The sequence below is a fragment of the Anomaloglossus baeobatrachus genome, chromosome 4 (genome assembly GCF_048569485.1).
Source record: "Anomaloglossus baeobatrachus isolate aAnoBae1 chromosome 4, aAnoBae1.hap1, whole genome shotgun sequence".
Lineage (NCBI taxonomy): Eukaryota > Metazoa > Chordata > Amphibia > Anura > Aromobatidae > Anomaloglossus > Anomaloglossus baeobatrachus.
The window spans coordinates 31,208,484-31,220,498 of record NC_134356.1 but is presented as its reverse complement, the minus strand read 5'-3'; the positions used below and the strand labels follow the sequence as shown (position 1 = coordinate 31,220,498).

The 12,015-nt window shown below is 45.0% G+C and overlaps 1 protein-coding gene across 2 annotated transcripts in view; it reads right to left on the bottom strand.

The window, feature by feature from the left end:
* The window catches only part of SMC1B (structural maintenance of chromosomes 1B), a 293,721-nt gene extending 281,795 nt beyond the window's left edge, over nucleotides 1–11,926 (bottom strand). For both annotated transcript variants that reach the window (XM_075344204.1, XM_075344205.1), the window contains exon 1: nucleotides 11,806–11,926. In XM_075344204.1, the coding sequence (XP_075200319.1) occupies nucleotides 11,806–11,914 (109 nt within the window). In that variant the 5' untranslated portion in view covers nucleotides 11,915–11,926. The remainder of the gene's footprint in view (nucleotides 1–11,805) is intronic.
* Nucleotides 11,927–12,015: the final 89 nt, after the last annotated feature.

Genomic DNA, 12,015 nt, shown 5'->3' with positions numbered 1-12,015 from the left:
AGACGAAAGAAGAAGAAGAAGAGAAGAAAGAGAAAAGACGGAAAAGAAGAAGAAGAAAAGAGGAAAGAAGAAGAAGAAGAAAAGACGGAAGAAGAAGAAGAAGAAAAGACGGAAGAAGAAGAAGAGAAAGACGAAAGAAGAAGAAGAAAGACGGAAAGAAGAAGAAGAAGAAAAGACGAAAGAAGAAGAAAGAAGAAGAAGACGGAAGAAGAAGAAGAAGAAAAGACGGAAAGAAGAAGAAGAAGAAGAAGAAGAAGAAGAAGAAGAAGAAGAAGAAGAAGAAGAAGAGAAGAAGAAGAAGAAGAAGAAGAAGAAGAAGAAGAAGAAGAAGAAAAGAACGGAAAGGAAAGAAGAAGGAAAGACGGAAAGAAGAAGAAAGAAGAAGAAGGAAGAAGAAGACGGAAAGAAAGAAGAAGAAGAAGAAGAAGAAGAAAAGACGGAAAGAAGAAGAAGAAGAAGAAGAAGAAGAAAAGACGGAAAGAAGAAGAAGAAGAAGAAGAAGAAGAAAAGACGGAAAGAAGAAGAAGAAGAAGAAGAAGAAGAAAAGACGGAAAGAAAGAGAGAAGAAAGAAGAAGAAAAGAAGAAAAGACGGAAAGAAAGAAGAAGAAGAAGAAGAAGAAGAAGAAAGACGGAAAGAAGAAGAAGAAGAAGAAGAAGAAGAAGAAAAGACGGAAGAGAAGAAGAAGAAGAAGAAGAAGAAGAAGAAGACGAAAGAAGAAGAAGAAGAAGAAGAAGAAGAAAAGACGGAGAAGAAGAAGAAGAAGAAGAAGAAGAAGAAAAGACGGAAAGAAGAAGAAGAAGAAGAAGAAGAAGAAAAGACGGAAAGAAGAAGAAGAAGAAGAAGAAAGAAGAAAAGACGGAAAGAAGTAGAAGAAGAAAAGACGGAAAGAAGAAGAAGAAGAAGAAGAAGAAGAAGAAGAAAAGACGGAAAGAAGAAGAAGAAGAAGAAGAAGAAGAAGAAAAGAACGGAAAGAAGAAGAAAGAAGAAGAAGAAGAAGAAGAAGAAGAAGAAGAAGAAGAAGAAGAAGAAGAAGAAGAAGAGAAGAAGAAGAAGAAGAAGAAGAAGAAGAAGAAGAGAAGAAGAAGAAGAAGAAGAAGAAGATAGAAGAAGAAGAAGAAGAAGAAGAGAAGAAGAAGAAGAAAAGAGAAGGAAAGACGAGAAGAAGAGAAACGAAGAAAGAAGAAAGAAGAAGAAGAAAAGAAGAAGAAGAAGAAGAAGAAGAAAGAAGAAGAAGAGAAGAAGAAGAAGAAAAGGAAAGACGGAAATGAAGAAGAAGGAAAGACGGAAAGAAGAAGGAAGACGAAAGAAGAAGAAGGAAAGACGGAAAGAAGAAGAAGAAGAAGAAGAAGGAAAGACGGAAGAAGAAGAAGAAGAAGAAGGAAGACGAGAAGAAGAAGAAGAAGAAAGGAAAGACGGAAAGAAGAAGAAGAAGAAGAAGAAAGACGGAAGAGAAGAAGAAGAAGAAGAAGGAAAGACGAAAGAAGAAGGAAAGACGGAAAGAAAGAAGAAGAAGAAGAAGGAAAGACGGAAAGAAGAAGAAGGAAAGACGAAAGAAGAAGAAGAAGAAGAAGAAGAAGAAGAAGAAGAAGAAGAAGAAGAAGAAGAAGAAGAAGGAAAGACGGAAAGCAGAAGAAGAAGAAGGAAAGACGGAAGAAGAAGAAGAAGGAAAGACGGAAGAAGAAGAAGAAGAAAGACGGAAAGAAGAAGAAGAAGGAAAGACGGAAAGAAGAAGAAGAAGGAAAGACGGAAAGAAGAAGAAGAAGGAAAGACGGAAAGAAGAAGAAAGAAGGAAAGACGGAAAGAAGAAGAAGAAGGAAAGACGGAAAGAAGAAGAAGGAAAGACGGAAAGAAGAAGAAGGAAAGACGGAAAGAAGAAGAAGGAAAGACGGAAAGAAGAAGAAGGAAAGACGGAAAGAAGAAGAAGAAGAAGGAAAGACGGAAAGAAGAAGAAGAAGAAGAAGAAGAAGAAGAAAAAGACGGAAAGAAGAAGAAGGAAAGACGGAAAGAAGAAGAAGAAGACGGAAAGAAGAAGAAGGAAAGACGGAAAGAAGAAGAAGAAGAAGGAAAGACGGAAAGAAGAAGAAGAAGAAGAAGGAAAGACGGAAAGAAGAAGAAGAAGAAGAAGGAAAGACGGAAAGAAGAAGAAAGACGGAAAGAAGAAGGAAAGACGGAAAGAAGAAGAAGAAGAAGAAGGAAAGACGGAAAGAAGAAGAGAGAAAGACGGAAAGAAGAAGAAGAAGAAGAAGAAGAAGAAGAAGAAAGAAGAAGAAGAAGAAGAAGACGGAAAGCAGAAGAAGAAGAGAAAGACGAAAGAAGAAGAAGAAGGAAAGACGGAAAGAAGAAGAAGAAGAAGAAGGAAAGACGGAAGAAGAAGAAGGAAAGACGGAAAGAAGAAGAAGAAGGAAAGACGGAAAGAAGAAGAAGAAGGAAGACGGAAAGAAGAAGAAGGAAAGACGGAAAGAAGAAGAAGGAAAGACGGAAAGAAGAAGAAGGAAAGACGGAAAGAAGAAGAAGGAAAGACGGAAAGAAGAAGAAGGAAAGACGGAAAGAAGAAGAAGGAAAGACGGAAAGAAGAAGAAGGAAAGACGGAAAGAAGAAGAAGAAGGAAAGACGGAAAGAAGAAGAAGGAAAGACGGAAAGAAGAAGAAGAAGGAAAGACGGAAAGAAGAAGAAGAAGGAAAGACGGAAAGAAGAAGAAGAAGGAAAGACGGAAAGAAGAAGAAGAAGGAAAGACGGAAAGAAGAAGAAGGAAAGACGGAAAGAAGAAGGAAAGACGGAAAGAAGAAGAAGGAAAGACGGAAAGAAGGAAAGACGGAAAGAAGAAGAAGGAAAGACGGAAAGAAGAAGAAGGAAAGACAAAGAAGAAGAAGGAAAGACAGAAAGAAGGAAAGACGGAAAGAAGAAGGAAAGACGACGGAAAGAGGAAAGACGACGGAAAGAGGAAAGATGACGGAAAGAGGAAAGACGACGGAAAGAGGAAAGACGACGGAAGGAGGAAAAAATGAAAGAAGGAAAGAAAGAAGAGGAAGAAGAAAGAGGAAGAAGAAAGAGGAAGAAGAAAGAGGAAGAAGAAAGTGGAAGAAGAAAGAGGAAGAAAGAGGAAGAAGAAAGAGGAAGAAGAAAGAGGAAGAAGAAAGAGGAAGAAGAAAGAGGAAGAAGAAAGAGGAAGAAGAAAGAGGAAGAAGAAAGAGGAAGAAGAAAGAAGTTATGTAGGAGGAAGCGGAAGAAGAGGAGGAAAAGGAAGATTTTTTTTAGAGTTGTTTTGGGTTTTTTTTTAAGGGGTCCCCACTACATCTAAAAACGTTGTTTTTACCTCCAGTAAGTACCAGAGACTACTAGTGGCTCTCACTGGGGTGCCGGCTCCCATCATGCAGTGAATTGAGCCACATCCGAGCAGCCAAGACACTTGGCCGAGCACCGCGATGCTCAATTGAAATACTAAAAAAAAGAAAAAATATTTTTGAAAAAATGTATATAATTTTCTTACTACTGTAGTTTCATATATATATTTGTTTCTAAAAAAAAAATGTGGGGACTATTTTTACTTATATAATATATCTTAGATAATCATACTCCTATGGGGATAAATTCATATATCAGTCGCCTTAGGCTATGTTCACACTTGCGCTGGTCGCAATTCGCCGCTATGGAAAAGAGCGCAATCCGTTAACAGCTTGTGCTGTTTCCCATAGGATTGTATTTACGATGCACTGTGACGCAAGTGTCTGCGTTGCATCCGCCGGCCGACGCTGAGTCGTTATTTTGACTGAGCGCCAGGCGGATGGAACGCAGAATGTAGCGTGTTTTGTTGCTGTAAAAAAAAACGCACTTAGCAGGATTTCGTCGGGATCCGTTAAGAGGCATAATGAATGTCTATGGCGCTGGATTCTATCGCCATGCGTTTAGCGACGGAATCCAGCGCAGAATTCCGTCACGTTCTACTGAGCATGCTCAGCATGTCCAGCAGAGCGTTCTAAATCATTTAAAAGCACTCTGTGGGTCGGTCTCTCTCTCGGTATCTGTCTGTCTCTCCCTCTCGCCCCCTCTCTCATACTCACCGATCACTGGCGCGGCGCTGCACAGCTGTCACACTGCTCTGGCGGCTTCTCCTGCTTTTGAAAATGCCGTCCACTCATTATTCCATCTCGTATTCCCTGCTTCCCCCGCCCACCAGCGCCTATGATTGGTTGCAGTCAGACACGCCCCCCACGCTGATTGACAGCTGTCTCACTGCAACCAATCACAGCCGCCGGTGGGCATGTCTATATCGTGCAGGACAATAAATAAATTTAAAAAAAACGGCGTGCGGCCCCCCTCAATTTTGATACCACCTAAGATAAAGCCTCACAGCTGAAGGCTGGTATTCTCAAGATAGGGAGCTCCACGTAATGGGGAGCCCCCAGCCTAACAATATCAGCCAGCAACCGCCCGGAATTGCCGCATCCATTAGATGTGACAGCCCCATTACTCTACCTGGCTCATCCCGAGTTGCCCTGGTAAGGTGGCAATCGGGGTAATAACGACTTAATGGCAGCCCATAGCTGCCACTTAGTCCTAGGTTAATCATGGCAGGCGTCTATGAGACACCCCCAATGATTAAGTGAAAGTAAATAAACACATACACCCGACAAAATCCTTTATTTGGAATAAAAGACAAAAAACCCCACCCTTTTTCACCACTTTATTAATCCCCAAATACCCCTCCAGGTCCAACGTAATCCACACGAGGTCCCACGACGCTTTCCAATCTGCTACATGAAGCTGACAGGAGCGGCCATAGAACACCGCCACTCGCTGTGAGCTCCATGCAGAAACTGAAGTGAATCGCGCTGTCAGCAGTGACATCACTGATGTAGTGCTTGCGTGTATGCGGAGAGGATGGGGGCTGTAGTGCCTGCGTGTGTGCAGTGATGATGGGGGCTGTAGTGCCTGTGTGTGTGCAGTGATGATGGGGGCGATAGTGCCTGCGGTGATGATGGGGGCTATAATGCCTATGTGTGTGCAGTGATGATGGGGGCTGTAGTGCTGGTGTGTGTGTGGTGATGATGGGGGCAATAGTGCCTGCGGTGATGATGGGGGCTGTAATGCCTACGTGTGTGCAGTGATGATGGGGGGCGGTAGTGCCGGTGTGCGCAGTGATGATTGGGGCTCTCTCTTGGCTAAAGAAAACTAAAAGAACGCAACACATTATTTCACAGGAATACGTTGCCTTTATTATCACACTATTTACAACGCATCAGTCACATGCGTCACACAACGCATTGTGACGGATGCCGCACAACCCAAGTGTGAAAGTAGACTTAGGAAAACTATATGAGTGATCCACTGAAGAAGCGAAAAGCACGTCACCTCAGCTGGGACTTCCATTCTGCACTGCTAGCACTTTACTTTGCCCTTTTATATCCTTCCATAATTGGTATGTTTCATCTTATGTTTGATGTCACATGCTCTGTGATCTTGTAATTATAACCTATGCCCATTGTGTCTACAACTCTGTTACCATTTCCATTGATCACAGATACTGCGCACTAATGCGGCTTTAAGTAGTGCAATATAATTTTCCAGTTACAGTGTTGTTCATCATCCAAATTGGTATTCAGTACTTTGATATGCATATGCACTAGCAAAAGATTTCTTGCTTTTTGCAACTTGAATTCCACTTCTCTTTTTGAATATGTATTTTCTACTACTCTAAATTAAATCTATATATTTATTTTAGACATTTAGATATATATTTTTACACTCCTCACAAAAAGTTAGCTATTTGGTTTTCGGGTGAAGCTTCAGGATGATCCTAAGACCAGAGAGTCACACTAACGTATGACTCACACAAGTGTAATGGGAGAAATTCGCACATTGCATTCGGTCCAATTATAGTGGAACCTCGCTTAGGCTGTTTTCACGCTACGTTTTTTTAGCATGCGTCATGAACTTTTTTTGCTGCAAAAGCGGATCCTGTTTTTGCAAAGAAAAATGCATGCAAACGCAAGTGTTATTTTGCAGGATCCTGTCACTTTAAGTTTATGAGCGGGCATTGGAGTCATGTGATTGGGAGTGAGGGGAACTGAACGTGAAAGACTGGGAGCCGACATCTGACAGCTGCGGAGGCTCGTAACCAAGGTAAATATCGGGTAACTTGCTTGGATACTCGATATTTACCTTGGTTACGAGCGTCTGCAGCTCCTAGGAGCAGCGCTGCCTGTTCCCTGCACACGTAATCAAGATAAACATCGGGTAACTAAAGAGGGAGGGGGAGAGAGGGACTGATCACACCAAGCTGGATTCTGAGCATGCTCAGTAGAGCAAGCAGGATCCTGTCTATCAGCATGCTAGCGTTCACATGCTGTTTAGTCAGGATCCAGCAATTTGCAGTATTTGGACACAACTCAAAAACGCTACAAGTAGCGTTTTTGAAAAAAGTTAAAAAAACATGCAAGTCGCTGGACCCTTACTATAATGCATACAAAACGCAGGTGAACGCATGTTGACGCGAGTCCATTGCAAATGCATTGAAATGAAAACGCATTTGCCCTGGATCCATTTTTGCGTTAAAAAAACGTTCATAGTGCATGTTAAAAAAGCGTAGTGTGAAAGCAGTCTTAATGAGCAAAGCTTGCTGTAAATTTGTAACTCAGTTTACGAGCAAGTTTTGCTGTACGAGCAAATACTCACCGCACACACTTCCGGTTCCATATATCCACCACGCTCTAACCCGCTCCTGCAGTCCACACAAACACACACATAGAGTATTATGCTCACCTTATCTTCCGTTCCATCGCCAGCCTCATGGTTCTTGTAGTTCGCCGGTACAGGATGTGTATCGGGTCGCGACGGTTACCCGATATACAGCCTGTAGCGGCAAACTACAAGAACCATGAGGGCGGCGATGGAACGGATGGTACACATATTATGCTCACCTTACCTTCCGTACCATCGCTGGCCTCGTGGTTCTTCTAGTTCGCCGCTACAGGCTCTGTATTGGCAACCATGGCGAGGAATTTCCGCTGTCAGACGCTACTCAAAGGCAGTGCGCTGGCCAATCAGAGGCAAGCGGCTCCTGCCTTTGACATCAGCGCTCTGGCAGCGGAGGTTCCTTTCTCGTCGCAATGGTTACCTGATACACATCCTGTACCGGCGAACTGCAAGAACCATGAGGCCAGAGATGGAACGGAAGGAAAGGCGAGCATAATACATATATGTTTGTGTGTGTGCGTGTGTGTTTGTGTGCGTAATGGCACAATAGGGGACCATGATGGGACATTTAACAAGTTATGGAAGGAATTGTCTGCATTGCAATGATTTCCTATGGGAAATCTTGCTTTGCTGAACGAGTAACTTGGTTAACAAGCACAGTCCCAGAACGGATTGTTCTCGTTAACCAAGGATCCACTGTATATGTAATGAGGCAGCTTAGCTCTGCAAAGTTTTCCTCAGCCCTAATCGGACTGAACAAAAAAAATAAATAAATCACAGCATGCTGCGATTGTCAGCGAGTCTCGGCTCACTCGCACGCATACAAGTCTATCAGTGCGTGTGCAACCTCATACTGCACTTGGATGACATGTACAGTGTGATATATGCAGAGAAAGGCAATGGAGGAGATGGAGACATTAATCTCTTCCTCTCCTCCACACCTGTGATCCGAACACAGCTGCATGACACTCGGATCACACTCGCAGCAGAGACTGAGGTGAGGGTCATTAACATATCACATCTAATGCCATTTGCCAGTGTCACCCCGGTCACACAGAGACTGGAAGAGTCACAGAAAGGCAGAAGTGGACGTCCTTTGACCACATCCCACATTGATAACCGCTTCATTGTGATCAATGTCCTGCGGAACGAGATGATGAATGTCACACAACTCCAGGCAAATTTAAGGGAGGTGAGAGGCCCTCCAAGTATCACTTCAGACCACGTGAAACCGTTTACATCTGCGTGGTCTGCGTGCTAGACACCCTGCAAGGTTCCTGACCTCACCACCAGGCACAGGCATCATCTACGCTGGACGAGGGACCAGGGGGTCTCAACGCTGGTCACTGATGAAAGTCGATTCACACTGAGCAGATATGATGGCTGCCAACGCGCTATGCATCAGCCACTGGTTTCACCAGATGAGCCTTTGTTAGTGTGGGCCGGTGTATCTGGTCAGTACAGAATGGCCTTACACTGTGAATGGTACAGTGACAACCCGTAATACTGGGATAACATCATTAATCTAGTCATTGTGCCTCTGCATGAACAACACTGGCCTAATATCATCTTCATGGAGGACAATGCTCCGGATCATAGAGATCAGATCATTAGGGACCGGCTGCTGGAGACTGGGGGACCTCAAATGGAGCAACTGCACTTTCTCCAGACCTGAATCCCATAGAAAACCTATGGGATCGGCTGAGTTGTCATGTAGAGGCCATAAATCTGTACCCCTGAACCTCAATGACCTGAGAGTCGCGCATCAAGAAGAGTGGAATGCCGCCTCCACAGACAATAACCCCATTGGTGACCAGCAGGAGGTGTCACTGTCAGCTGTAATTGATGCTCAAGACTACATGACAAGTTATTTACTATTCACTAACATTTGGAGGTGGGGCGGGGGAGGGTATACTCACCACTGGTGTTGGCTTTTGTCTTAAATTGCTGGAGATGAGGAAATCCCCATTGCTGCTTCTACTGAATAAAATATAACTATAGCGGGAACTTAAGTTTTCCATAAATTTCACCAAAAAGACCGAACTTTTTGTGTGGTGTGGTGTACTATATATATCGTATTTTCTAGATTATAAGACGCACTCTCTTCTCCCCAAATCTGGGGGTAAAATGGGGGTTGTGTCTAAGGCTGCTTTCACACTTGCGTTGTTTTGCATCAGTCACAATCCGTCGCCTTGAGGAATTGCGGTATCCTGCAAAATATTTTGCAGGAATCCGTTTTTTCCCCATAGGCTTCTATTAGCGACTGATAGTGACTGATGGCCCTGCGCTGCATCCGCTGCGTGACAGATCAGTCATTTACTAACTGACCGTCAGGCGGAAGCAACGCAGAATGTAACTTTTTTGTGTGCGACGGATCGTTTTTTTACTGTGAGCATGTGCCCAGTAAAAAACCATGATCGACTGTAAATTCAGTTCCAGCGGCCGGAACGATCAGCTGATCGCCCAGCGGCCGCCTTTTAAGCCGGCCGATCAGCTGATCGTTCTCAAAAGGCGGCCACCGGGCAATTAGGCTGCTTTCACACATCCGGCTTGAGCTCTGCGGCTCAATCCGGCTGTGCAAGCTATGCAACGGATGCGGTGAAAACACCGCATCCTTTGCATAAGTTTTTCCCTTGCGACCCGTCCGGTTTTTGCCGCTTGCGGCATGCTACTGAGCATGCGCAGTGGCAAAAACCGCATGCGGCGGCCGGATGCGGTTTTTGCCGCATCGCGCCGCATCCGGCCGCCATAGGGATGCATTGAAAAATGCACCGCATCGGCCGAATGCGTCGCGATGCGGTTTTTTTTGCCGCACGAAAAAATGTGCTAGGCAACGTTCCATCCGGCCGCCGCATCGGCTAAATCTGCCGCATGCGGCAAAAACCGGATGGAACGCAAGGCCATGCGGCACAATGCGGCACTAATTAAAGTCTATGCAGAAAAAACGCAACCGGCAGCAAAAAAAAAACGGTTGCGATTTTCCTGCAAAGTGCCGGAGTGTGCCGCATTGCAGAAACCGGAGGTGTGAAAGCAGCCTTAGCTGATCATTCACAAAAGCTGGCCACTGGTAAAACAGTAAAAAAAAAACGGATCTTTTTTTTACAGCATCAGTCACATCAGTTGTGCCACTATCTGCAACACATCCGTTGCATCAGTGTGACGGATGCAAAACCGCGCAAGTGTGAAGGCTTTACAATCTGGATACGACTTACCGGGGTGGCGTTGGTGGTTTGGTGTCATAGGAGGCAGGGTCAGTGATACTGAGGGCTCGGAGGAGCAGTACAGCAGGATCACAGGACAGGGTGTCTCGGCGGTGGTGGCATTGATCTGACTGTGGGCTTCATTGAATCGCCTGCAGTTGACGTGATGGACTTCAAAAAAATGGCTGCAGAGGTGGTGCATGCGCAGATTGATGCGATGGACTTCAAGAAAATGGCCACGGAGTCGTATCTGCACACACACTGCCTCCACGGCCATTTTTTTTTTTTTTTTTAGTCCAACTTGTCAACCCGCAGGTGATTCAACAGAGCCTGCAGTCAGTCCTGTGACCCTCCTGAGTCACTCCACTCCACTGCTGCCGGCAGATCAATGGCGCCCACTACAACATCCCCAAACCCGCAGTATTGCCGGCACTCCTGAGCCTCCTAGGACCTTCCCAAGCCGCTCCACCACCGCCGCTCCCCCATGGTGAGCATTAGGACTAACTAAGGCTGCTTTCACACATCCGGTTTTTGCAGTGCGGCTCAATCCGGCGCAAAAACCTATGCAACAGATGTGGCGAAAAAAACGGATCCGTTGCATAAGTTTTTCCATGCAGCCCGTCCGTTTTTTGACGGATGCGGCTTCATACTGAGCATGCGCAGTGCAAAAAAGCGCATCTGGCCACCGGATGCGTTTTTTTGCCGCAGGAGGCCGCATCCGGCATCCATAGGCTTGCATTGTAAATCGTGCCGAATCCGTCGCAATGCGGTTTCTTCGCCGCACGAAAAAACGTGCTAGGCAACGTTCCATCCAGCCGCCGCATGGGCTAAATATGCCACATCCGGCAAAAAACGGACGCAACGCAAGGCCATGCGGCACAATACTGCGCTAATGCAAGTCTATGCGGAAAAAACGCAACCGGCGGCAAAAAAAAAACAAAAACCGGTTGCGTTTTTTCTGCAGAGCGCCGTATTGTGCCGCTCAGCAAAAAACGGATGTGTGAAAGCAGCCTAAGCCCGCACTGGGATTATAAAACGGACCCTCATTTTAACCTTAAAAATAATTTTTTCCTATTTTCCTCCTCTAAAATTGGGGTGCGTCTTCTAAAATGAAAAATATGGTGTGAGTGTGAGTGTATATATATATATATATATATATCCGAAATAAAACTGAACAAAAAATATATATATTGGGTATCTCTGCATCTATTTTATTGCGGCTCGCCCCCCCAAACTGAAAAACGTTGTACGTCCCCCATGATAAGACCGATAAACATTACAGCTCGTACTGCAAAAGAACAAACCCTCACCAAGCCGTATTGACGGAACAACTAAAATGTTGCTGGACTCAGAAAATGGCATTAGGGTTTGTTTTGGGTTTTTTTTTGGGGGGTGGGGGGGTTCAGATGCCCCCACTATTAACATCTAGCAAACCCTACCCATGTTGGGTGTCGCAGCGCTCGTCCTGACCCGGAGAATCTTATTATTGGGTCGTTGTCACCGAAAAATGGACAGCCTAAACACAAAACCCAAATAACATTGTTAGATTGTGTTTATTTCTGTTTTTCCACCAAAATTAGATTTTTTTTTTTACTCTATACGGTAAAATGAACGATGTCCTTCAAAAGTACAACTCGTCCCACAAAAAAAAAACCAAACCAAGCCCCCGTACGTCCGTGGATGGGATAATTATTAAAAGTTATATGTTAGGAAATGAGAAAAAAAAAATAAAGCACAAAAGTGGTAAATATCTTCTCAATGTCTCCTCATTACAAGGCGGCTCCATGCAGCAGCTCAGAGAGGAGACACAACCTGCCAACTGTTCGCTGACTGGAATAAAAATGGCGCCCGGGCAGAATGTGAGGCAGTGGCGGCGCCACCAGAGGGCGCTACAGGTGACCGACCTTTACCTGAGCCGTTAGGGCCGATTATACAATTGAACCTTTTGAAGGGCCCTATGGTTTTCCGGCCCCGCCATGACTTAAAGTCCTCCAGGACGAGGAGGTGGAGGAGGCCCATGACTGCGGGCGACGGCGACCAACTGACTACTGACGGCTTTTCCCGCCAAAGCGCTGCTTAGCTGATGCGGTGACGTCACGCTGGCGTCTTCACCCTCAGAG